At 55.4% G+C, this 25,074-nt stretch overlaps 2 protein-coding genes, 1 non-coding gene and 1 pseudogene across 4 annotated transcripts in view; 3 read left to right on the top strand and 1 right to left on the bottom strand.

Annotated features, from left to right (window-relative positions):
• Positions 1–4,729: 4,729 nt before the first annotated feature.
• On the bottom strand, positions 4,730–6,126 carry LOC101580670 (annotated as a pseudogene).
• Positions 6,127–14,135: 8,009 nt separating this feature from the next.
• On the top strand, positions 14,136–15,565 carry Aif1 (allograft inflammatory factor 1). Of its 2 annotated transcripts, none has more exons than XM_023721782.1 (6): positions 14,136–14,251; positions 14,393–14,454; positions 14,542–14,605; positions 14,872–14,913; positions 15,030–15,192; positions 15,384–15,565. In XM_023721782.1, exons 1-6 carry the CDS (start codon positions 14,227–14,229, stop codon positions 15,466–15,468), a joined length of 441 nt encoding a protein of 146 aa, XP_023577550.1. In that variant the 5' UTR covers positions 14,136–14,226; the 3' UTR covers positions 15,469–15,565. The 2 variants fall into 2 exon arrangements, with proteins under 2 accessions (XP_023577550.1, XP_004624375.1); XM_004624318.2 differs by having other exon boundaries at positions 14,141–14,251; positions 14,539–14,605.
• Positions 15,566–18,978: 3,413 nt separating this feature from the next.
• LOC111818433 (protein PRRC2A-like) overlaps positions 18,979–25,074 on the top strand; it is a 9,345-nt gene continuing 3,249 nt past the window's right edge. Inside the window, exons 1-12 of the mRNA XM_023722385.1 lie at positions 18,979–19,162; positions 21,040–21,214; positions 21,716–21,893; positions 22,233–22,332; positions 22,407–22,479; positions 22,751–22,894; positions 23,009–23,160; positions 23,362–23,441; positions 23,577–23,719; positions 23,974–24,064; positions 24,160–24,376; positions 24,736–25,062. Of these exons, the coding sequence (XP_023578153.1) occupies positions 21,103–21,214; positions 21,716–21,893; positions 22,233–22,332; positions 22,407–22,479; positions 22,751–22,894; positions 23,009–23,160; positions 23,362–23,441; positions 23,577–23,719; positions 23,974–24,064; positions 24,160–24,376; positions 24,736–25,062 (1,617 nt within the window). The 5' untranslated portion in view covers positions 18,979–19,162; positions 21,040–21,102. The remainder of the gene's footprint in view (positions 19,163–21,039; positions 21,215–21,715; positions 21,894–22,232; positions 22,333–22,406; positions 22,480–22,750; positions 22,895–23,008; positions 23,161–23,361; positions 23,442–23,576; positions 23,720–23,973; positions 24,065–24,159; positions 24,377–24,735; positions 25,063–25,074) is intronic.
• On the top strand, positions 21,386–21,515 carry LOC111818770. The gene has a single exon (XR_002822683.1). It is a non-coding gene; the product is annotated as a small nucleolar RNA SNORA38 (small nucleolar RNA).

Raw genomic sequence — 25,074 nt, 5'->3', positions numbered from 1 at the left:
GAGGTCCTCCTGGCTCGGCCTCCCAGGATGGGCTTGCAACAGTGGTCCTCCTGGCTCCGCCTCCCGGGATGGGCTTGCGCCGGAGGTCCTCCTGGCTCGGCCTCCCAGGTAGCTGGGGTTGCGGGCCTGTGCCACCATGCCAGTCCTTTGTGCATACTCTATGTCTTCCTCTCAGTCTGCATACAGCCTGTAAGAGCCATCTATGTTTTTGTACATATAAAGAGTTGTTTCAAAAAAGAAAGTTTGTTTCTTTTTATTGCCCAATGGTTCTTCTTTGAATAATGTAATGTACAAGACTGCCCTCAGCCCTGCTGGGCCCAGCACGGGCTCCAGGTGCTGCCGCTGGAGGGAGGAAGTTGGGCCGTGGGGATCCCAGCTCCTCCGGCCTCGACGGCTTCGGGGCTCTGGGCACCTTGCCTCTTCCGGAGCCCAGGCTGGCTCCCAGGAGGAGAGTACTGAGAAGAGGAGATTCTGTGGCGTGCTGAGGACAGAAGTGGCCCTGGGATGAGCGCAGTGGTGCCTGGCGGCTCCCGAAGGCCCCGGCAGGGACCAGGAGGAGTGTGTGACCTCGCTGCCTGCACAGTCCCACCAGGCAGCAGCATGGGACTCTGTGAGAGACTGAGCCTTTCGAGGCCGGGGAACCTGCACTTGAGGGGCCAGGGGCCTCTGGAGCCCGGCTACAGGGGACAGAGGGGGACAGCAGCCACAGTGAATAAGATCGAGAGAGTTTTAGGACAGCGTCTGGGGTCTACAAGGTCTCAATACACAGATCGGACTGTAGTGATTCTCTTCTTTTCAGCCTCCCAAGTGCTGGGATTACAGGCCTGCACCACCACGCCCAATCTCAATGGCCCTCGCAGTGTGCCCTGGGTGCGGGGCCGGCAAGACACGCCAGGGTTCGAACCCCAGCTGTTGCGCTCGGCTAAGCAGGTGCTTTAGTCCCCTGAGCTGTCTGACCAGCCCTGAGAGTTTTGAAGAACTTATAATGACTGTCCAACTAATGAAAACATACCTGCTCATGGAGAGACCCAGTACTCGAGCCCCTTAGATGCCCTCAGCCATGGCTTGCCCGGGACTGCATCCGCCCCCGGGGCTGGCCGCCGCTGCTGCCGGCACACTGCCAGGGGCACAGGCACCTTTGTGGCAGTGCTTCCGTTGCTACCCAGAGAGCTGGTGCACATTTCTGAGCAGTCCGCTTTGATCCTGAACAGTAAGAAAGATTCCTTGGGAGTCTTGTCCGTCGGCCGACCTGCTTGCCCCTCGGGGTGCGAGGGTGCTCTACATGCACACTGCCCGAGCTCGGCTTCCTTTGGGGAACCACTGGACCCCACCGAAGCCCCCGCAGAGGGCATCTGCGCTCAGCAGTATGGCACACAGATGAAAAGAAGAAAAGATAAAGCAAAAGATCTGCAGTTCCCGGGCTCTGGGATGACCGGTGCTCTCAGGAGCACAGGGACGAGAGTGAGAGGGCCCACGGCTTTTATCTTTTGGATTGATTGATTGATTGATTGATCGATTGATTGGCAGAACCAGGGATAGAACTCAGAGCTTTGTGCTTGTCAGGGAAGCGCTTATTCTACTGAGCCATCTCCCCAGCCCCTGACAGCTTTTATTGATGCCAGTCAGGGAGGCGAATGTGGCAGAAAGTGCGGGAACAAAAGCCTTGCGGGCGTGGCTCGCTCTTGCACAGGCAGAGGCCCTGGAGTAGCGCGCAGCAGCTCGGCGTGCGCAAGGCTGGCACCTGCCTGCCAGGGAGGCCTGAGTCTTCCTGCGTCCCAGGGCCTCGCTGACAGGTTGTCTAGTGTCTCAGTCCTGGTTCCCAGGCTCTCGCTCGAGCCTGCCCCCCAGCCGTCAGCAAGAGGAGCGGTTCCCAGCTGCGTGCTGCAGCAAGACACCTCGGTGTCGCTGCTGGACGCCTTCGCATTCTTTTGGACAGTGAAGGAAATGTCTACTCACACATGGCCAGCTCCGCGTATCTCAGCGGACAGGGCTGAGGCAGAGATGGCGGCAAGGGGCTTTACATGGCTTGGTGGGCTCCCACTGGACCCAAAGAGCATCACGACATCAATGTGCTCCAGTGAACCCCCCTTTCTATGGGATCCTTGGGGCTGGAGGCAGAGTAGGAGAGCTGGAGGCAGAGCAGGAAAGCTATGGCCCCCCACTTGGATCATCCCTTATTTGACTCACGTGCAACAGTCTGACCACCCAGAATTGGAACCTTGACATCCAGTGCTGAAAAAATTCACTCTGATTGTGAAGTTGCTTGAATCCCAGAGGTCAAAGAATTTTCACCACAACACAGATCCCGGAGTGTGTTTTTCTTGAAATAGATGACAGAGCAGTACTTTGCTGGGTCACCTACCTTGGGACCCGAGCCGGACGCCAGTCCTAGCGTACGCGCATCCAGAACGCTATCCTCTGATAGTTGCCGTGCACCAAAAAGTCTGGAAACACACAGACCAACCCCCCCCCCCCGAACATTCACCTGATGGCTTTTGTGCTCAAAATAGAGACTTCATCCTGCCGCGTTCCAGCTGATGCAGCTTTCTGAACTCCTGGAGCTGGATGTTTCCTTTTATCATCAGTTGGTGTAAAATATGAATGAGCCCACTAAGTGAAGATCTTTGCTACCAAGATAATAAGATGAATGATAATGACAAAGATACAACAGAATTACAAGAATGACTTCAGCTGGATGTTGTGGTGCACACGTGCAATCCCAGCATTGGGGAGGCTGAGGCAGGAGGATCGCCATGAGTCTGAGGCCAACCTGAGCTACACAGTGAGACCCTGTCTCAAAAGCAAAACATAAAACCCAATAAGCTCCTCTTGCAGCCACTTCCTGGGAGCGGTTCTAGTAGCTATGCCCGCCCGGAGAGCAGTGGGTCAGCAAGGCCTCATCCAGCACACCCAGTGGGCACTGCACGGAGCGCACCACAAGGAGCCCGAGACCTCGAGGGAGGTCTATGCCAGTCTCGTCAACTAAGAACCTGGGCCAGCAGCTTTGCATTGAGTTAATGCAGGTCTCCAGTCAAGCCGAGGATGGGGCGGCTCGGAGCCTTCAGGTGGTGCTGAGCGCAGGGCCTCCCCCTGCCTCCGAGGCGCTGAGCAGTGCAGACCCTGGCTGAGTCTCCTCAGGGTTGGAGGAAGGCCGGCTGACCCGTGCTGTCCACAGACAAACCGTCTCCCTGGCGCTAACAAGTATCTGAGAGTTGCAACGCCCCAGCTTTGAAAAGAAAGTGCGGGGGCCGGGGAGACGGTTCAGTAGAATAAGCGCTTCCCTGGCGAGCGCAAGGGCCCGAGTTCAATCCCTGGTTCCGCCAAAAAAAGAAAAAGAAAAGGAGGTGTGTCTTGTAGACTCCTAACTTCTTCACCCTCAGAGGACAGGTGACCCCACAGCACACAGCGTCCTGGCTCTGCTGCCGCACAGACCTTGGCCACTCCTGCACCGGAAATGCTGCCAAAGGGCAGGAGCGGGCGCTGCACGGGTCCAGCCTGCTGCCAAAGGGCAGGAGCGGGCGCTGCACGGGTCCAGCCTGCTGCCCTCACCCGTGTCTCTCTCTGGAGCGGGCAGAACATGCTGCTCAGCGCGAGAGCCCTGGGCCTCAGAGGACCCAGCGGCACGGATACAGGAGGACTGGCTCCCGAGGGACCCTGTCCTCACCCTGTAGCTGCTGTCCTCAGCAGAAAAGCAGAAGCCCTCAAATGCTCCTGTGTCCAAGGAGGTCCGGCCTCCAAGCAGACCAGATGCGCCAGATGCGAGACCGGAAACCCAAGTGTAAGAGGCTCTTGGCACTGCGGGGAAGCCCCAGCTCAGGTGGCAGCGTGGGTCCCTGTGACCAGGGGCTGCTGTGGCCCAAGTGCCCCCCTGCAGGGGATACTTCAGCTGAGGAGCCACCTGAGGGCCCGGGGACGGACTGCAGCCCCTCCTGCTGTCCCCACTCTTACTTGGAGGTGCTCGTGACCATCCTCTTGCACAGCCCCTCTGTCCTCCTTGGTCACTGTCTTCCTCATCCATGTTGGGGTCCTTAGAAGCCCTTCAATCCCACCATGCACTCGCTCTCTCACTTTCTGTCTGTCTGTCTCTCTCTCTCTCTCTGAGATAGGTTCTCACTATACAGTTCACACTGGCCTTGAGCTCACTTTGCAGCCCAGGCTGACCTCAAATTTGCAACGATCCTCCTGCCTCAACCTCCCGAGTGCTAAGATTACAAGCAAGTGCCACAATGCCCGGCTCTTTGGAGAATTTAAATTAGCATTTGCACATGCAATGTTAAATTAAAAGAAGCTCTTGAGCAACGATCTTTTCTTTTTAATGCTTTTGGTTTTTTAAAGTAATTATTATAAAAATTTATTACACAAGCTAATATTATCCTTAATGCTTGTGTGTTTGAATATCCAGTCTTAGCAAACTGTTAATGCTTTTTTCTTTTTTTTTTTTCACCAATTGACACAAAAGAAGTCTCCCTGTGGTGAGCAGAGGTATAATTCGAACATGGAAGACGCAGCTCAGGGACAGAGGCCTCGAGGACAGCCGCGGCCCTGCCTCAGGGCCCTGTGCCGCTGCGGGTCGGCACCCGGGGGAGAGCGCCATCTGCTGGCCGCCCGCTCTGGTGCGCTGCAGAGAAATCCTGCCCCAGCCCGCAAAACCCTCACCCTGCAGATCACGAAAAGAAAATAGAGGAGAGCAAAGATTTTTTTTTTTTTTCAGGCTTCCATAATAAAAATGTATTGTTACACAAATCTACAGCTTTTCAACAGTAAAGACACTTGTCTGTGGCTGGAGAAGCAGGCAGGGCGTGATGGCGATGGCCTTCCAGGAACGTGGTTACCGACTCTGCTCAATGTATGTGGAGATGTCGATCTCTTCTGGAAGCTCAGCCACATTAACTCCAAACGGTCTTGAACATCATTAAGAATTTTGGCGTCATTCTCATCAGACACGAAAGTGATGGCCAGGCCTTTGGTACCAAAGCGACCTGCACGGGCAACCCGGTGCAGGTAAGTGTCTGAGTCTTCGGGCATATCGTAGTTAAAGACGATGTTGACACGTTCAATGTCCATCCCTCGTCCAAACAGATTAGTGGCCACCAGGATCCGCCGCTGGAAGTCCTTGAACTGCTGGTATCGTGATAGGCGCTCCTCCTGTGCCACGCCACGGTGAATGGCGGTGGCGGGGAAGTTCTGCTCCACCAGGAGCTGGGCCAGGGCCATGCAACGCTGCACGGACTTCGCGAAGATCACCACCTGGTTAAATTCTAATACATCCAGGAGGTCAAACAGCTTGCGGTTCTTCTCACTGTCCTTGAGCTTCACGTAGTACTGCTGCAGGCCGTGCAGCGTGAGCTTGGTCTCATCGTCTACAAACACCTCCATGGGATCCTGCGTGAACTTCCTGCAGCCTGGCCGGATCTCCTTGCTCAGAGTGGCGCTGAACATCATGCCCTGCTTCTCATGGGGTGTCAGGCGGAAGCTCTCCTGTACGTCCCGCCTCGTGTCTAGCTGCTCCAGCATCTTGTCACATTCATCAAGCACAAAGTGCTTCACGTTCTTCAGGTTGAGGGTCCTGTTTCTCACAAGTGCCAGGATCCGGCCTGGGGTTCCCACCACGACGTGAGGACAGTTTCTCTTCAGTACTTCCTCATCCTTCTTGATGGAGAGGCCTCCAAAGAACACAGACACCTTGACGCTGGGCATGTACTTGGAGAAACGCTCGTATTCCTTGCTGATCTGGAAGGCCAGCTCGCTTGTGTGACACATGACCAGAACTGCCACCTGGCCGTTGACAGGCTCAATTTGCTGTAGGGTGGCCAGCACGAAGACCGCCGTCTTGCCCATTCCAGACTTGGCCTGGCACAGGAATCCATGCCCAGGATGGCCTGGGGGATGCCCTCATGCTGAACCTCTGAGGGATGCTCAAAGCCACAGTCCACGATGGCCCTCAGGAGCTCCGGCTTCAGCAGGAAGTCCCGAAAGCCAGAGCTGTGGATGGAGACATAGGAGCCCTTCACATCTTTCTTTGGTAGTGCGGGAGTGCCCTCAGCAGGAGCCTGGGGCTCTTCATCTTCCTCATAATCCAGAAGCTCATTTTCCACATCTTGTTCTGCCATAGTGCTTGGTTTCTCGTTCACCTCTGCATGCTAAGAGAAAGATGGTCCAACGCTGGTTATCCGTCGCGCGCCAGCGCTCCGAGAGCAAAGATTACAGCGGCATCCGACTTGCAACAAACTAACGTATTTTCCCCTTTTCTTGTTTTGTTTTAGGAAAACACTTCTTTTTACTTTGAAGTTTTGTTGTTGTTTTTCGGTTCTCGCTATGCTGCCTCAGCGTCCCAGAGTGCGGGGATTACAGGTGTGTACTACCATGCCTGGCTCAGCTATTCAGGCATTTAAAAAATAGGAAAAAATAGTCATTGGTGAATTGCAAGTAGGAATATACAGTACACGTCTGTCTTCCTCCTGAATTTCAGTGTTCATACTTTAACGCCTTTGCGTTCTTCCGCTGCGTCTTTCTCCCCGTTCCCACTCCTACCCTCTGTTTGTCCTCTCTTCCCTGAGTATTTCAGGTGCATAGCTCCGTCACCAACACACTGTTTTATTTCTCAGTTCATGGTGGAATGTTGGGCTATAATTTCCATCCGCTTTTGGCAATGTATTGATGTTGCTAGCGTGTAGGCGGGCGTGGTGGCGGAAGCCTGTAATCCCAGCACTCGGGAGGCTGAGGCAGGAGGATCAGTGTGAGTTTGAGGCCAGCCTGGGCTACAAAGCAAGCTCGAGGTCAGCCCAAACTGCACAGCATGACCTTGTCCCAAAAAGACAATAAATAAGTACATATAAACAAATGTGCGTCTCCTCTGCCTTTCTCCTAACGAGCCACACGGAAGCCCGGCCATTTCCTCATAGCACTTGTATTTCAATGATGGAGGCTTTTATCAGACAGACCGGGTGGAGCAAGGGCTCAGGAGAGCTGTCAGGGGGTCCTGGCCTCCCCGTGCTACAGTGATCATCTCCTTCAAACCCGGCACCTGTGTGTTGCCTCTACTTCTTGGGCCTCTGGGACCTCTCCAGGCCTCTCTGCTTTGCAGCAGATCCTAGAGGCCACTGTTGCTCAAGTGCCCAAGAGGGGACATGCTTGACATCAGAGGGAGAGCCGTGCAGTCCTCCTCTCCCGCCTCCCCAGCCCTCACCTCAGCGCTGTGGGTCACCCTGCTCTGTCTCAGGATGTGGCCCCTCCCCCACAAATGAATGGGTACTTCCCAGCTGTGTGCTGTCACCTGAACCCTCCCAGAGGCAGCAGTCTTGGGGACAGCCTGCTCAGCTCAGAATCACACACACACACACACACACACACACACACACACACACACTCTGTAGTTGGTAGATTTTCTGTACCTCCTCCCTTTACTGAAAATGTGTGTGTGTGTGTGTGTGTGTGTGTGTGTATACACTCACCCGCTTACGGTTCATTTTCTTCACTGCTCTGCGTGGTTTCCAGGAGACAAGGGGAGATTAGACATAAGCTGCTGCCACTGTCCCCTAAAAGATTATTTGTTGCCCACGTAAGAGCTTCTGTGGACCACAGCGCTGGCGAGTGGGTGAGGCACTGTGGCCCCTGCGGTGCACCGTGTCCCGGGTCCCCTGCTGGTAACCACACTGCTGCCAACGCCAGGACAGGCACGCTTGCTCGTTCACAGCGAGAACCCGCCCGCAGAGCCCTTTCCTCCCACCCAGGACCACTCCGGGCACACACAGGCGCTGCATCCGCAGGGTTCCTGCCAAAAGCAGCAGCACAGACAAGGGCAGCTGGAGGACAGTGTGCGGGCCAGGGGGCGGGGCCGCAGGACACTACCTTGCTCAAGGGAGGGTTCAGGAGGGGTCTCGGCTACCCCATTTCACCCATCCCTGTGGCCGTGCACCAAAGCCTACAGTGTAAGTCATGCAGCAAAATGAACCCATCGTGCTGTTCCCAGCTATCAGAATATTAATAAAAACTTACAGTAAAGTAAATCACATATTTCTTTATTATTATATTAAAACACATTTCAAACATAAAAGTATACATTTCAAATATGGGCAGGTCGAAGTTCAATTGTTTAAAAAAATTTTTTTGGGGTGGTGCAGGGAGATAGCTCAGTGGAATAAGTGCTTGCCTGGCAAGTGCAAGGTCCTGAGTTCAATCCCTGGTACCACCAAAAAAAAAAAAAAAGTTGTTTTGGTATTGGGAATCAAATTCAGGGCCTTGCTTCCCAGGCAGGCACTCTGCCACTGAACTACATCCCCAGCCCCCAAAGTTCAATTTTAACAAATAAAGACACATCAGTACAAAGTCTGGTATTGCTTGGTCCAAATAAGAATTTTTTAAAGAAACTTTTAAAATCTTTTATTTATTTATTTGGCACAGGTCTCACTATGCAGCTCGTACTCATAGTGATCCTCCTGTCTCAGCCTTCCCAGCACTGGGATCACAGGCCTGCATCACATCTGGTCTCGGCAGCCGGTACAGTGTGCCTGGGGTTCCGAGGCCCGCGTGGCATGTGGTGCCAGGGATCAAACCCGGTCCTTGCACTTGCCAGGCAGGCGCCCAGACTGCTGAGCTAGCTCCCCAGCTCTCAAGTGAGAATTTGTAAGCTGCGGAGTGGTCCTTGATAAAGCAAGGTAGAAATATTAGCCATGAGCAAGGGTTTTGTTTTTGTTTTTTTTTTGTACTAAGCGATAGGTTTCGGCCCTAGTACAGACAGCTAAATTATTATGAACCCGATTCTGCATGGTCGAATCCCAAATGCAACAGCTTCTCCTTCCAAGGACCACTTCCTCCTCCTTCCCCACCCCAGCCCTGAGCACAAGTTCCTTTTACTTCTCCTGTGCATGCAAGGAAAGGTCCACTCAGCCTTTATTAACTCTGAAGACACAGAGAAGACCGAGGGCAGGGAGATGAGGGATCCCCTGACCTGAGACAGGGAGCCTGAGACTTTATGGACTCTTGCGAGGGGCACAGCTTGGGGCAGGTTCAGGGACGCACAAGGGGCTGACTGGAGGCTCATCTGTGTGGGCGGAAAAGGTAAAGGAAGCTGGACTCAGGGCTGAGGAGGAGGGAGGAGCAGGAGGAAGTGTCACTGGGAAGAGCAGCTGTTGTTTGGGGTTCAGCCAGTGGGATCAGGGCCGTGACAACTTAGCAGTCTGTACGTAGGCTGTAACCTGTCATTCTCATCTCTTGGTTGTTATGAAGGGGTGATGAATCACTTAGACTGCTTCCTGTTGAACGGGGGTGTCGTCTGGGGAACAAAGAGGTCAACAGGATGATGGCTCATGCGGATACAGAAGCTAGTGCCAGGTGCTGCAGCCAGGGCGAGAAGTTTACTGTTAGTGAAGGCTCACATCCGAGACTGGAGAAATCTTGTGTGGCACCTGAAGTCGTCTGGGCAAACCGTCCCACAGAATCTCAGCCTTCCCGTCACAGGTCGGAGGACCCTTGCTCCCTTCCTGAGGTCCTCTCCGTGTTCTCAGTATCAATAAAGGGTTTTCTTTTTTTTTTTTTCTTGTCTTCTAGGACAGCGTCTACAGGGTCTTACTACACAGATCGGACTCATAGTGATCCTCCTGTTTTCAGCCTCCCAAGCGCTGGGATTACAGCTGCGCACCATTATGCTCAGTCTCAATTGCCATCTCAGCCCGCCCCATGGGCGGGGCCAGCACAGCACACGGGACAGCAAACCCTGCCACCGTGCTCTTTAGTCCCCTGAGCTATCTGGCCAGACCTAAAACTTTGAAGATTTTTTTTTTCTGGCTCAGGCTGCTTTAATGGCAGGTCTCATGAGACATGTGGAGGTGGGGATCGAGCCATGGTCCCCCGCACCTGACTGACTGCACAAGCATGTGCTTTAATCAATCGAGCTAACCCGCAAGCCCCCTAAAGGCCTTTCTTTTTACCCCTCTGCTGCACCGAAAAACCTAAGGTTTGAGCCCAGGGCCTTCCCATTGAGCTGTATCCCTATTCCTTTTCCACTTTTATTTTGAGCTAGGGTCCTGCTAATTTGCTCAGTTCCCTGGATAGAATCTGAACTTGTGATCTCCCTGCCTCAGCCTCCTGAGTGCCAGGATTACAGGCAAGGTGGTACATTTTCTTGGTGGGGGGTCTTTTATGAGACAGGGTCTCGCTGTGCAGGTCAGTGTGGTGTTGAGCTCAATTTGTAGTCCAGGTTGGTCTCAACCTCGAATCCATCCTCCTGCCTCAGCCTCCCAAGTGCTGGGGTTACATACAGGTGAGAGCCACCACGCCCAGCCTAGTATGTTTTTTCACTCCAATTTATAGCTCACCGGATCTCAATGCCCCGCCCCACCCCAGGGCCCTGAGAGCTGGGAGAAGGCATTGTGCATCCAGGCAGCAGAGAATGGCGGCTGTCCCTGCCCAGCACCCCCGCCGCAGACTTCCTGCCCGCCCGTCTGCCTCCCAGGCCCGCTGGAATCCAGGCGCACCCTTGGCGGCGATCCTCCTCGCACTTCACGGTCTCCTGGGCAGAGTCGGGGAGGAAGTGAAGGCCCCAGCAACACCGCCGCATCCCCCAAGGGCTCTGTCCCTGTGGTTCTAGCAGCTCCACAGCTTGAACCCGCTCAGCACCCTCTCCCAGAACACCTGGATGGCCACTAACAGCCCTGACATTGGTGACCCCTTTTCCTGTCTCCAACCCAAGCCGAATCAACCCCAAGACCCACAGACCTGTTTTGTTTTTTTGAGACAGGGCCTTGCCGTGCAGCTCAAGCTGGCCTTGAGCTCATTTTGTAGTCCAGGCTGGTCTCAAACTTGCAACGATCCTCCTGCCTCGGCCTCCTGAGTTCTGGGATTAAAGGGGTGCACCACCATGCCCAGCTATGGACCTGTTTCCTATTTAAGTTTTTAGACAGGGTGTCCATAAGACGGCCGGGCTAGCCTCAAACTTGCCATCCCCCTGCCTCAGCTTCCCCGAGGGTGGGGATTACACACGTGAGCCACCAGATGAGGCAGGCACGGAGTGTCCTCAGGCTATGTGGGCACTCGCAGCGCTGGCCCAGCCAGGTGTAGAAGCGCGGGACCCACCCTCATTCTCTGGACAGTGGTGCTCAGACCCGAGTGTCTACCAAAGATACTGGAGGTGCTTACTAAGATCTGTCGCTGGCCCCCGCAGGGCTTCCGATCCGGTCGGTCTGGCCCCACCCACCCGTGCCTGTGTACCACATGCTGTGTGGGGCTGGGGGAAGCGCCAGCCAGCCCCTGCCCGGGCGCTCCTGCCGGGAGCTGTGCCCTGCAGCCCAGCGCCCTCCCAGGAGCACGCGATCTCCCGGGTTCCCGGGTTCCCAGCGGACGCCTCGCTGCAGGCGCACGACCACCTTGTTGGGACCCTCAGGCTGGAGGCCTCCCGGGAGCCGCTAGCGGAGGCTCTCATGGGCCCGGTGGCTGCAGGCTCCACTTTGGTCCCAGAGTCGGGGCAGGGGTCACCTTTTCCATCCCAGGAAGTTCTCCTGAGCACCATGGAAGGCTGCCAAGACGCACCAGTCTAGGAGGCAGTGCGCTGGGAATAAAAGCATGGTGGCCAACGCCGTAATCCTGGCGTTCTGAGTGGAGAGAAGAGGACGGAAAGTCCGAGCCTAGCCCGCCGCTGAGCAGCCTACTCTCCAGACAGCCGCGCTCTTGCCTCAGGGCTGCCCTGCTGCACCCCCTTCTCTCATTACGACCACGACCGCGTGTTCCTAGGACATGGCTAGAGCACAGGTCCTTGCTGCCTCCCTGGGGCACAGCTCCTCAACCCGCAGGACTTCCTGAGTGACAAAGGTGAAAAGCGCACCTTGTGCCATCCGCACAAAGCTCCTTTAAACACATCTGTGTTCACAGATAACAAAGTAACTTCTGGAAAGCCCCGGGTGGGTGGGTGCGTTGGGTGGGTGCGTTGGGTGGGTGCGTTGGGTGGGTGGGTGCGTCCTAGAGTCCACAGGGCCTGAGGGTGAGGCCGCCACACACACAAGGAGGGTCGCAGAGAGCTGCTGGGCCAGTGAGCAGGCAGGGAGTGCGGGGCGGGACTGCGGGGAGTGCTGGGAGTGCTGGGCGGGCTGGGGCCGGCCCTGGGCACTCCCTCTGCGCTGCTCCTGAGGGCACCCTCATAATGGACCAGCAGACACAGGCGTCCCCCAGCGCCCGCCACCGGCACACAGCTGGGCTCCAGGGCTCACAGCCTCTGACTTACAGCTGAGTGCTTAGGACTGTACAAGGCCCAAAGCTGGGGCTGACATCTCAGGTGTAGGCACCTTGTGGGACTGAGCCCTTTAGCTTGTAGGATCAGTAGACAGGGCCAGAATTGATGCTGTAAGAAGTGGCTGGTGTAGGAGAATCCAGGAGGACAGCCTGGGCTACAGAGTGAGTTCAAGGCCAGCCTGAACTACATAGTGAGATCCTGTCTCAAAAAGAAAAAAAAAGAAAAACTTCAAAAAGATAGAGGGGCCAGCCAAATAGCTCAGCAGACTGAAGTACCTGCAAGCAGCCACGGGGGCGGGGTTCTATCCCCAGGCCTGCTGGCTGGCCCTGCTCCTGGGGCACACTGAGATGCCAATCGAGACTGGGTGTGGTGGTGTGCACCCGTAATCCCAGCTGTTGGGAGGCTGTAAACGTGTGGATCACTACGAGTCCCATCTAGTAGTGAGACCTTGAACACCCTGTAGACCCTTCCCTAAAATACAAAAAAAAAATACCAAGAAAAAAAAAAAGTCCAAGCACTCTGAGAGGCTGAGGCAGGAGGATCCCAAGTTTGAGCCCAGCCTGAGAAATACAGCAATTTAGTGAGACTCTGGCACTAAACAGATGGAGGGATGAATGAGGGTTCTGGGGCCGGAGCTCAGTGTAAAGGCCCCATGTTCAACCTCAAATACAGAGAGGGGGGCAGCGAAAAGGAGAGGAGAGAAGCGAGCATTTGCTGGCTGAACAGGAGCCCAGAGCAGTGGCCCCACAGGCTGCTGGTCTTGTGGCAGTGGGAGCGGCAGCTGGGAGACAAAGGGGAAGCTGGGGCCACTCAGGCCGCCACCTTCAGGTCGGGGAGAGGGGGGCAGAAGTGAAAGCTGCGCTGCAGGGGTCAGCTTCCCTGGGCAGGGCCTGGGACAAGGACAGCTCCCCACGGCTGCTCTGTGCTGGCTGCTCGGAGCAGCAAAGAGCCGTGGTGGCGTGGGGCGAAGGCAGTGCCTGGGAGAGTACTGGTCAGAGGCTGCTGAGCTGAACCCACGGCTACCAGGGTCACACACACACACACACCCCTGAGGCCAGCCTCACGGCTTAGTGCCACTTCTAGTTCTTCCAAAGAATGACCCTACATTCTTGTGCCGGGCAAGGTGGTGCACGCCTGCAAGCCTAAGCACTCGGGAGACTGAGGCAGGATGACTGGAAGAGCTCCAGGCCGGCCTGCTTACACAGCAAGCCCTTGTCTCAGAAAGAGAAAAAAAAAAAAACAACTTCCTTAAATCCTCAGATTCCTGAGCTCTGCTGATTGCACTCAAGTTTTCAAAGCAGGAAAAGACAGAGGTGCCCTTGTCTGTCCCAAAGCACACAAAGGACAATCCTGCCGGGACATGTGTCTGCCGCCGGTGCCCGCCGGGTGGTTCCTCCTGCTGCCGCAGTCCCTGCCATCTACAGGAGGCCGAGATCCAGCCCCGTGCGCCCCTCCTAACGCTCACGTCCATGCTCGTGAAATCTGGTGAAGCACAAGGCTTCCTCTTGCCGGAGCTCAGGACGTTCAAAGGCTGCTTACTGATACTAGAATAAATGCACTGGCTCTGACTGCCCCTCCTTTCCTCCCTCTCCAGTAGCGATCAGCACACTGTATTTCTTACACACACACACACACACACACACACACACACGACTCATTAAGAGGAACTGCAAGGAGCCACATGTAGTGGCACATGCCTGTTGTCCTATCTACTCAGAAGGCTGAAGCGGGAGGATTCCTGGAGCCTGCGGGCTGGAGGCCAGCCTGGGGGACCTAGCTCAGAACAAAAAAGGACTCTCGGTTCTCCAGACCTTTCGCCCCTCCCCTCCTCCCCCCTGGGTGCTGGTGTCAGCAGAAGCTGGTGGGGAAGTGAGGCCTGAGGCAGAGGGCGGGAATGCAGGAAAGGGGAAGTCTGGAGGCCTCAGTGGAGACTGGCGGCCAGAGAAGCACGACAGCCTGGCGCCCAGGACCTGGTCATCACCCTACGTGCTCGCGTTGCCTGAGCTATGAGCCAGACCAGGGATTTGCAGGGTAGGGAGGTGGACAGCAGGAGGCTGAAGGGGACAAGGCCCTGGGCAGCCAGCGGGGCGGTGGGAGGGCCCCAAGGGTCAGCAGGGAGCCTGGGCCGGGCATGCAGCCAGGAGAGGTGAAGGCGGCCGCACTCTGTCCTAGGAGGGAAGGCTTTCGGGCTGCTGAAGGCCCAGCAGGAGGAGGGACTGGAGGAGATCAACCAGGTACTGCAGGGGAGGAGGCCGCGCCCGGGCTGGCCTGGTCCTGGCCCGGCAGCAGCGCCCACCTGGCTCTCACCTCCCTGACAGCAGTTCCTGGACGACCCCAAGTACAGCAGTGACGAGGACCTGCCCACCAAACTGGAAGCCTTCAAGAGTGAGGGGAAAGGGGTAGAGCGGGGCTGGGGCGGGGCACTGCCCCCACATCCACAGCAGGGCCTGGAGCCACACTTGGGGGACAGGAGCTGCCTTAGCCTCCCTCCCTGTCCCTGGCTGCCCCTCTTACCACCCCACTTTCCTCCACGTTGACAGGGCCCCCAGCCCCACTCGCTTCTTTGTCCAACTTCTCCCCACCTGGCCCCCTTCCTCCATCCCCTGCCCCAGCTATAGTGCATGCTAACTTTGCCTGCTCCCCTCGCTCAGGGAAATACATGGAGTTCGACCTGAATGGGAACGGAGACATCGGTGAGAAAGGCGAGACTGGGACAGCGGGGCCTGGGCTGCGGTGGGCTCTCTTGCCAGCCCCAGGCAGGAATGTGGCGGAGAGAGGACAGCCCCCTCTTCCTGTCTTCTGCCTCCAGATATCATGTCCCTGAAAAGGATGCTGGAGAAACTTGGGGTCCCCAAGACTCACCTAGAGCTAAAGAAATTAATTGGAGAGGTGTCCAGCAGCTCTGGGGAGACGTTCAGCTACCCTGACTTTCTCAGAATGATGCTGGGCAAGCGCTCTGCCATCCTGAAAATGTGAGCCCTGGCACCCCTCCTCTGCTCGTCTCCTCCACCCACCCCATGTGTGCTATTCAGAACCCCACTGCTCCTTCGAGGGGTTCTGCCCGGTCCTGGCCTTGGCCTCGGCCTCATCCCCACCCCACCCCAGCTGCTTGGCCCTGGGACTCTGCCCCCTCTTAGATGGGTTCCCTGTGGCTGTCTCCTAGGATCCTGATGTACGAGGAGAAAGCCAGAGAGCAGGAGAAGCCAACTGGTCCTCCGGCCAAGAAAGCTATCTCTGAGTTGCCCTAATTGCAAAGATCCAGCCAGCATGTGCACGTGTGTGTGTGTGTGTGTGTGTGTGTGTGAGAGAGAGAGAGAGAGAGAGAGAGAGAGAGAGAGAGAGAGAGAGAGAGAGCGCGCCTGGTGGGATTAAAGGGCTTCTAAGGACCCCAACATGGAAAAAAAAAAGACAAAATTGTGAGCCAGAGTTAGCTAAATTAAATAAATTTTCTTTCCCTTCCAGATGTCAACTTGGTTTTATTTGGAGGATTTGCCCCTAGATTTTGGAAGAAATGTTTTTTTTTAATTTTTATTTATGTGTGTGTGTGTGTGTGTCCAGCTCAGCCCACCAGGGGGCGGGGCTGGCCGGCATGTGGTGCTGGGGATCGAACCGCGGTCCCTGTGCTTTGATAAGCTTGTTCCAAGTAGGTGCCCCAGACCACTGAGCCATCTCACCAGCCCCGAAATGTCTTTGAGGGGAAAGCAGCTAAGATTTTCCCAATTAAACCATCCATCCCCAATTCTGTGTCTACAGCCGGTGGTTCCATGCACTAAGGTAGATTCTACAAGTATAAGACAATACCGATGTCAAGAAATTGAAGTAGGATTTTGTCTTTGTTTTGTTTGGGGTATTGAACCTAGGGCCTTTGCTCATAGCTTGATTTCCCACCCTTTTTATTTGCTATTTTGAGATAGAGTCTTGCTAAATTCCTGTATCGCCCAGGCTGGATTTAAACTTGTAATTCTACAGCCAGGCAGACACTGCGGCACACGTCGTAATCCCAGCACTCAGGAGGCAGAGGAAGGAGGATCACTGTGAGTTCAAGGCCCACTTGGACTACAAAGAAATTGAAGCCAGCTTCACCTGCATAGTGAGAGTGAAATCCTGCCTGAAAAAAGGCAAAAGAAAGAAAGACAGACAATCTTCAATCCCTCTGCCAGAGCTTCCCTGAATGTGAGGATTATACGCATGCACCATCATGTCTAGCTAGGAAGGAAATTTTTCTCTTATCACTACACCACCAAGTAGCTTTTCGTCTTTTTAAGTGAGGGTTTCATTATGCAGTTCAGGTTGGCCTTGAACACATCTTGCAGCCCAGGCTGGTAAAGTCACAGTGATCTGCCTCAGTCTCCCTGGTGCTGGGATTACAGGAATGTGCCACCACACCCCAGTAGCCTCTTTAAGCAGTAGAGATTCAGTTGAACCAACAGTCTCCAACCCAGTGAGCTTTCTGTTTTTAACAAATCGCTCAGAGTCTTTATTCCTCCTTCCTTTCTTTTTCGTCAGTGCTGCAGACCCATTTAGAGTCGCGCATATGTTGGGCAAGTGTTCTACTATGGTTACACCCCCAGCCCTTCTCTGAAGCTTTTATCTAAACTCATTTGGATGAAAGAACTGGAATCCAATGTAAGGCCTGACAACTTAAGAATTATATGATGGCATGGTGTGGTGACACACACCTGTAATCCCAGCACTCAGAAGGCAGAGGCAGGATTGGTCTCAGGGAGGTGAACCTAGCCTCAACTACAGAGCAAGATCTCGTCTCCCCCCTAAATAAATAAACCAAAAGATAAAGTAAGTAAAATAGTCATCGGGTGGTGTCAATGGGTAGATCTGATACTACCAGATGGGTTCTGGGGCAGCTTCCCAAGGACTGGAGCTTCAGCTCACCCCACTCATAGTTTGTTGATTCTTGTCACAGAAAAAATTCTCAGGTATACCAGTAGGGAGCAAAGACAAGACTTATTTAGCAGAAAAATGGCACACAGGGGAGTGCGGGGCTTAGGAGTGAGCAGTCAGACACCGAGCTGTGAAGCCTGGTTTGCAGGATGGGGAGCCAGGGTGTGACTCCTGGTGTCGCTCAGGTCCCCTGTTGGGGGCCCACCGGAGTGCAAACCATTTTCCCAGGTGGCAAGTTGAGATCTGCTGCCCACTCATCTGCAGCCTCCTTTCAGGATGGCCTGTGGCAAGAACAATTTACAGGTGCAAATCACTTGCCCACAGCCCAGTTTACAAGTGCGTTGCGTTTTGTTTATTGGGCAATGCTGGAGTGAATCTAGGGCCTTCACACTGAGCCACATTCCCAGTCCTTTATTTTTTTTCTCTTTTTATGAGACAGGGTCCTGCTATGTAGCTCAGGCTAGTCTTTTAACTGTGGCTCAAACTGGCCTCAAGTTTGTTGCAAGCCTATCTTGGCTTCTCAAGTACTGGGATTACAGGAGCATGCCATACCCCCATTTTTATTTTTGAGCCAGGGTCTTGCTAACTCACTAAACTGCCCAGGCTGAACTCAAACTTGCAATCCTCCTGCCTCAGCCTCCCAGAGTGCTGGCTCACCACTGTGCCCAGCGGCTTGTTTTGCCCATCTTTCTATTTAAAAATTTCGATTTGAGACAGGGTCCCACTATGTAGTTCAAACTGGCCTTGAACTCACTATGCAGCCCACTCACAATGCCTCCTACTTCAGCCTCCCAAGGGCTAGGATTACAGTCGAGTGCCACCATGCCCTGTGTTTACTGTGTAGTTAATGGACACTGGTAAGAGTCAGACAGATGTTTGTGTTTTCCCGGGAGGAAGAAAGGCTTGAAAAACTTTTGTGTCCTGAAACTAGCTTTTCTCAAAAGTACAATTTTAAAATCATGATCTCCCTTGTCTCCTTTCTACCTATCTTAATTTCTTATAACTCACGGAGAGCAGCTTTTAGAATCAAGTAGTAAAGGACAAAGAGGAGAAAATAGTACTTGCCTTTTGTAAAATGAAACCTCTTGTTGAAAGAATACAAATTGCCAATAATCTCAAATGTAAAAATCTACTCATAAAAATTACCGGTTAAGAAATTGAATGTCCGCTTAGTCACCGGTTGCCGGTGTCTTGAGAAAGATTATTCTGAGCCTATCTTTGTTCAAATTATTTGCATACATTATGCAAATAAGAGCTTGTCCAAAGAACGCCTGTGCTTCTCCGGACCCTCGGATTGGTCTCTCTAGTCACTTCATTTGTGTGACAAAATTTAACAAACGACAGGCCCCGCCTCCCCGGTGCCGTAACCCCTCGCGAAGGGACACGTGACCGTGGGCTCTTCCGGGGTCTAGGTGAACTCCACCCTCTGCTGAAGCCGCCGTGGGCCCACCGCGGCCCTTCCGTCTCCGCAGAAAACACCTCTGGCCTTGTATCTTTCTTCCACTGTCGGGCGTCCTTACGTCTTTCCACTCCCTTTTTCCACGGACGCACGACGTACGCCCCGCCTCTTACTCCCACTATTCCTCGTATAAATTGTGCGCCCCAACCACTCGGCCGACCGGCGTCGCATTCTCGCCCCCCTGTATACGTTTCAACGGCCGACGCCGGGAGCTATTCCCCTCAGCCAATCAGTGTCTTACCGTCTGTAACTCCCTCCTCTTTATGTAAATAACCCCTAAAAGCGCCGCACACTTTTTTAAAAAATAAGGACAGCCTTGGAAGTAAGGGGTGAGCTAGAAGGCCCCGCCCTTTATGTAAAGTAGGGGGCGTGCCCAGCCGCGGAGGGAGGCGGGAGTGGGGGGGCACTCCCGGGGGCGGCGGTTGCCCGGATGGGCCGTTAGTCGGAGCCTAGTCGCGGAGTGAGCGAGGGAGACGGGAGGAGCCGAACCCGGCGCCATCCGCCGCCATCCGCCCCCGCCCCACCGCCATCCCGCCCCGGGGAGCCGCTAAACCCGGGTCCCAGACCCTCGCGCACCCGGCCAGGTGAGTCTGGGCGAACTGAGTGCTGACGCCCTTTTCCAGCGCTGAGCGGCGGCGGCGGCGGCGGCGGTGGTGCGGTGGTGGCGGCGGCGGCGGCGGCGGCGGCGGCGGCGGGCCGGGGAGGGGGAGGAGAAGCTGCCATTAGTCGCCGCCATTTTGTCCTCCTGCTGCCGGCCTGCCCGCCCCTCCCCCTCCGGTACCTCTCCTTGGATGCCCGCACTGCCAGCCCCTCGCTCAGGGCTGTCGGTACCACCCACTGTTGTGGCTTCGGGGAGCGACCCCCGCTCCTCGGTCTGTAACGCCCCACCCTCCTCGGCGCTCCAGGACCCTCGCGGCCATCTGTCGGCCCGCGCCCTGGCGCCCTGGGGTGGGCCGCGCCCGCCGGACCTCCCTCCCCTTGGAGGGTTTCTTTGCCCGGTGCCGGGACCCCGCGCCCCGGTGTCCCTCCCGGGCTCCCCTCCGCGTCGAGGCCTCTGGACCGTGCATTATCCCGCATCCTTGCCTTCCACATTCTTCCTTGCCTTTTCCCACATTCATCGGTACCTTCTCTGCCGTTTCATGTTTCCATTCGCCTTGTCCCTTTTTCTTTCTTTCATTCCCCCCTTTTTGTGGTCGTGGGGCTTGAACCCAGGGCCTTGAGCTTGCCCTGCGAGCGCGCTGCCCCTGCGCTACCGCCCAGCCTCTCCCCGGTCTCCTGACGTTGCCTCCCTTCTCCTCGCACAGCCTTTCCTGGTTTCACGTACTGTTCCCATCTGCTTTCATGCTCTCGTCTTAGTCTGCTCGTTGCACGATTTTGTTATCTTTTTCTAAGCACGTTTCTTTTGCTAGATTGGTTTTCTTAAGTACCTACAAAGCAGTCCAGCAGTCCGTCCTCACATCTCCAGTCGTGAAGTTCTGCCTCCCAGCTTTGGGCTTCCATCCTGGGCCTGCCTGGTCTCTTCTCGCCATCTCCGGTCGCTTTCTTTTTACACTACGACCACCCACAAATGATAGCTGGTCATCATAGACTGTAGGGAGGGTGGAGGTCGGCCTGCTTGGGGAGCAGGGCCTGCTAGGCAAAGATGTGACTGCTCATGGAGGTTTTTAATGATAGGAAAATGAAAGTTAGTAGCTAGCCCATGGTTACAGGATGTTCTCCGGATAGCTCCGTGGGCCTTTGTTTTTCTTAGCTGTTTGCTTCTGGAGACAGGATTATTCCTAGGAGTCGTGATGGAGGCAAATGTAGGAAGAGATGGGGTCTGGAAAATACTTGGAGTTTTGTGGCCTGGACGCATGTACAGGCCCTGTTTGCGAGGATTTCCCTGACACCAGCTCCCAGTGTGGTGGAGAAAGCTCATAAAATCCTTGAACTCCCAACATACCTTCCTGCAAAACTCCCCAGATGAGACTTAGGGCTGCCAGGAAGGGAACTGGGGCCCAGGCCCCAGGGGCGTGATTAACGCACGGGTGTAATAAGTTGGTCTTCTATGATGGAGTTGTAGGCTTCGCTCTGGTTTTCTCTGGGGTTTGGACTTGCTCGTCCTGGTTTATTGTGGGCCTCTAAGATTATTTTGGCGAGGGGAGAATATTCTGGGAGTAATGAAGAGGCTGTTACCCTTTCTACATTGGCACAAATACAAGAGTGTTTACACTGGAAGGATATTAGGTTTTTACCCATTTATTTTTTCTTGACAAAAAGTGTCCGATGGAAAGAGGGAATGTGGCATTTGTATACTGAATAGATTGTCGTTGTTTAAGGAAGCCAGGAAAGTTTATATAGGCTGGGGGAAAGAACCCTGAAGGGCCATGAGTCGGGCCCCTGATGAGAGTGGGAGGGAGCTTGTGGGCTCCTGTTGGGGCTGTGGAGGCCGCGGAGACTCATGCTGCTGTCTGGCCCACAGGCTCCGGCACGTTTCGGGGGAGGTGCCTGCAGGACCCAACGTACTCAATGAGCTTCCAGCGCAATGTCCGATCGCTCGGGGCCGACTGCCAAGGGGAAGGATGGAAAGAAGTATTCCTCGCTCAACCTGTTTGATACGTATAAGGGCAAGTCCTTAGAGATCCAGAAACCTGCTGGTGAGGGCACTGCAAGATGTTTCTGATGTGGGGGAGGCTTGATGGGTGTCCACTGTAGAGCTCCGTGCAGGAGAGCAGCTGCTGTAGAGGCTGCCGGCCAGAGCAGCACCAGAGCCCTCCCACTCCTACCTGCAGGCTTCCCGCAGCTGGGGGGCTCTGGGGCGACCATGTACCTCCTACAAAGGCGTGTCTTGGTTCCTTGTCTTTGGACACGTAAGAATTGGAGGCAGAAACATTGTGGATTTGGTGACATCTGGGCCAGCCTGCTCCTTGCAGGCTCCAGATCAACCATCTCACATAAAAGCGACAAATGTAATAGATGTATACTTGGGCCTTTGCAGTAGGGATTTCCAGGATGGTTACAGAAGGGAAGGGTGGCTTCTGAAAACTTGGGAGTAAGTGGATAGTAGGTCATCGAGGATGTGTAAGTGGGTGTGGGGAGGGAGGCTGTTAGATCTCCTGTGTGAGGCGACTTTTGACCCTCTTTCCACCTTTCTTCAGTTGCCCCTCGCCATGGCCTACAGAGTCTCGGGAAAGTTGCCATTGCCCGGCGTATGCCACCCCCAGCCAACCTTCCAAGCCTGAAAGCTGAGAACAAAGGCAATGACCCCAATGTCTCACTAGTCCCGAAAGACGGAACAGGATGGGCAAGCAAACAGGAGCAGTCCGACCCCAAGAGGTAGACAGAGGCCTGGGAAACCTAGAGCCATCAGAAGTTTTACTTTGTACTTCAGGGTGAATGGGGCTTGGTCTGGCCCAGTCGCAAGCCTCTGTGTCAAGGTAGCGATAAAGAGGGAGGCTCCTTATGGCCCTACTCCAGGCTTCCTGTTAGATGACTGAGAAATGGCACTTTAGTTTTCCTTGAGGTTTGAGGGAGAACACGAAAAAACACGAAGCGTGGTCTTACGTTGGTGAACGTAGTGGTGGACCTGGGGTCAGGCCCTGCGTGCTGCCAGTTGGAGAATTAGGGCGGCACCTCACGTCCCCTTGTGACCGGTCCCATTCCGCACTTCCACAGTTCCGATGCCTCAACTGCTCAGCCGCCGGAGTTGCAGCCGCTGCCGGCTTCACAGACGCCTGCCCCCAGCCAAGTGAAGCGACCCCCAACAGCCCCCGAGGTACTTGGAGAGCTGGAGGGTCGGGGAGGGCGAGGGCAGCCCCTCCCACCTCACCATTTATTCTCTCTCCCCAGAACACTCCTTCGGCTCCAAGCGGGGTAAAGTCCTGGGCGCAGGCCAGCGTCACCCATGGAGCACACGGAGATGGTGAGCGCAGCTCTGTGAGCAGTCTGCGTTACGCTGGAGGCTGGGCTGCCCTGAGGGTCCCTGATCTGCTTTGGCTGAACCTAGGCCCCCACATTCAGTTCCACTCTGGGAGGGAGTCCCGGAATTGTCCTTTTCTCTTGGGGACTAGACTCTTTCACTCACTGCTGGGGTGAGTCTCAGCAGGGCCCTGCAGACTGTGCCTGTCAGCCTTGGTTTTTATGGCACGTCCCTGGGACGTGTGGCTGTCCCTTCTTCATCCTTGTTCCAACAGGTGGAAGGGCATCAAACCTACTGTCACGATTCTCTCGAGAGGAATTTCCGACCCTGCAGGCGGCTGGCGACCAGGACAAGGCTGCCAAGGAAAGGGAGTCTGCCGAGCAGTCGTCTGGGCCAGGACCAAGCCTCCGCCCCCAAAGTGAGTGGCTGCCTCGGATGCTGGCTGTCGCGTCTCAGAGGCCCTTGCAGTCACTTTCTCTTGTGCCTGAATCATTACTCTCTCCCTCTTTCCACTCTCTTTTCCAAAATACAGATTCTACAACCTGGAGGGACGGAGGTGGGCGTGGCCCTGATGAGCTGGAGGGCCCGGACTCCAAACTTCATCATGGTCACGATCCCCGGGGGGCACTGCAGCCTTCAGGCCCACCCCAGTTCCCTCCTTATCGCGGGATGATGCCGCCCTTCGTGAGTTTGGATGGTTTATCTTGGCATGGTTGCACCAGACGCTAACATAGCCAGCAAGACTTAGTATTTGGGGGAGGCGGGGTGCGGTTAAGAAGCAGACACCTGTGAGACAGGAGGAGGATGGGAGGGCATTAGCAAGGCAGAAGGCTGGCGGGCTGTGGGAGGGCCCTTCTAAACAGCTTTTGTTGGGCCATTTTGCAGATGTATCCCCCATATCTCCCGTTCCCTCCGCCCTATGGACCCCAGGGGCCTTACAGATACCCCACTCCTGATGGGCCCAGGTGAGCAATCTAGGTTTGGGTTTGTGGGTGGAAGCAGGAGAAGCCTACTGAGGGAGGAAATGGTTTAGCCAGGAGGCTCAGTTTTATATGTGGTTGTACAGCATGCCATCTTCTTTCTGTCCCCCACATATACAGCCGTTTCCCCCGTGTGGCAGGTCCTCGGGGCTCAGGGCCACCAATGCGCCTTGTAGAGCCTGTGGGTCGGCCTTCTATTCTAAAAGAGGATAATCTCAAAGAGTTTGACCAGTTGGACCAGGAGAATGATGACGGCTGGGCAGGTGAGTGGATACAGTTGGATCTTGAAAGGCAAAGTCCAGAGAAAGAAGTGGAAACTGCTTGTGGGAAAGGTGGCTGTTGGAAGGCAGGATAGATCTGTGGAGGAAACCAAGGCCCAGCGGGACAGGAGCAAGAATGACAGGCATAGCAGATCTGGACTGGTGCAGGAGGGGCATGCAGGGACACTGTTCTGTAGAGGGACATCCGGGACTCAGGGGCCAGAAGTGTGGGTCTCAGCTCCTGCTTTTTCCCTCAGGGGCCCATGAGGAGGTCGACTACACTGAAAAACTCAAGTTCAGCGATGAGGAAGATGGGCGAGACTCTGAGGAGGAGGGAGCTGAGGGCCGGTGCGTTGGGGCTGGGCAGAGGGCCTCATTGTCTTGTGGGGAGGGACAGGAGTGGGTTGGGGCTGAGCTTAATCCCACTGTTGATCTGTTCACAGCAAGGACTCCCAACCCGCTGCTGGTGAGGAACGGCCCCCTGAAGCAGATGGCAAAAAGGGCACCTCCCCTGGCAGCGAGCCGCCCCCTCCCAAGACGGCCTGGGCAGAGACCTCTCGGCCTCCAGAGACAGAGCTGGGGCCTCCTGCCCCAAAGCCTCCCCCACCCCCACCTCACCGGGGCCCCGCCGGGAACTGGGGCCCGCCTGGGGACTACCCAGTGAGTGTCTGCGTGAGGGGAGGGGGCCTCTAGTGGGAGGGGTAACTCAGGAGCAGAGGGAGGGCTAAGGTCCATGAACCTAGGGAGGGCTGTGTCCTGTGTCTGGAAAGCTTGGGAATGTCCTTCGTATTCAGGGAGTCTGGGATGAAAGTTGGGGTGCTGGTGAGGGTGAATAAGAAGACCTGGGGTCCCAAAGGAGGGAGGAAGAAGAGATGAGGATGAGCTCTGTCCCCCCGAGAGGCCATCACCCCAGGTCCAGTCCTTCCCCGCCTAGCTAGAGGCAGTGGCTGTTCTGTGGAGGACGTGGTAGAAAGCCTGGTGACTGATGGACCTGGCCTGCGGGGTTCTGCCCCTTACAGGACCGCGGGGCTCCGCCCTGCAAGCCGCCTGCACCCGAGGATGAGGATGAGGCCTGGCGCCAGCGTCGAAAGCAGTCTTCTTCTGAGATCTCCCTGGCTGTGGAGCGGGCCCGGCGGCGCCGTGAGGAGGAGGAGCGGCGCATGCAGGAGGAGCGCCGGGCTGCCTGTGCTGAGAAACTCAAGCGTCTGGATGAGAAGTTTGGGGCTCCTGACAAGCGGCTCAAGGCAGAGCCTGCCGTCCTGCCTGCTGCTGCTGCTGCTGCTGCTAGCACTGTCCCCCTCACACCACCTGCAGTTCCCAAGGAGCTCCCCACACCGCCAGCACCTGCCCCCACCCCG

The sequence above is a fragment of the Octodon degus genome, unplaced genomic scaffold (genome assembly GCF_000260255.1).
Source record: "Octodon degus isolate 3935 unplaced genomic scaffold, OctDeg1.0 scaffold00005, whole genome shotgun sequence".
NCBI lineage: Eukaryota > Metazoa > Chordata > Mammalia > Rodentia > Octodontidae > Octodon > Octodon degus.
The sequence above is the reverse complement of the archived record's forward strand: the minus strand, read 5'-3'. Positions and strand labels throughout refer to the sequence as shown.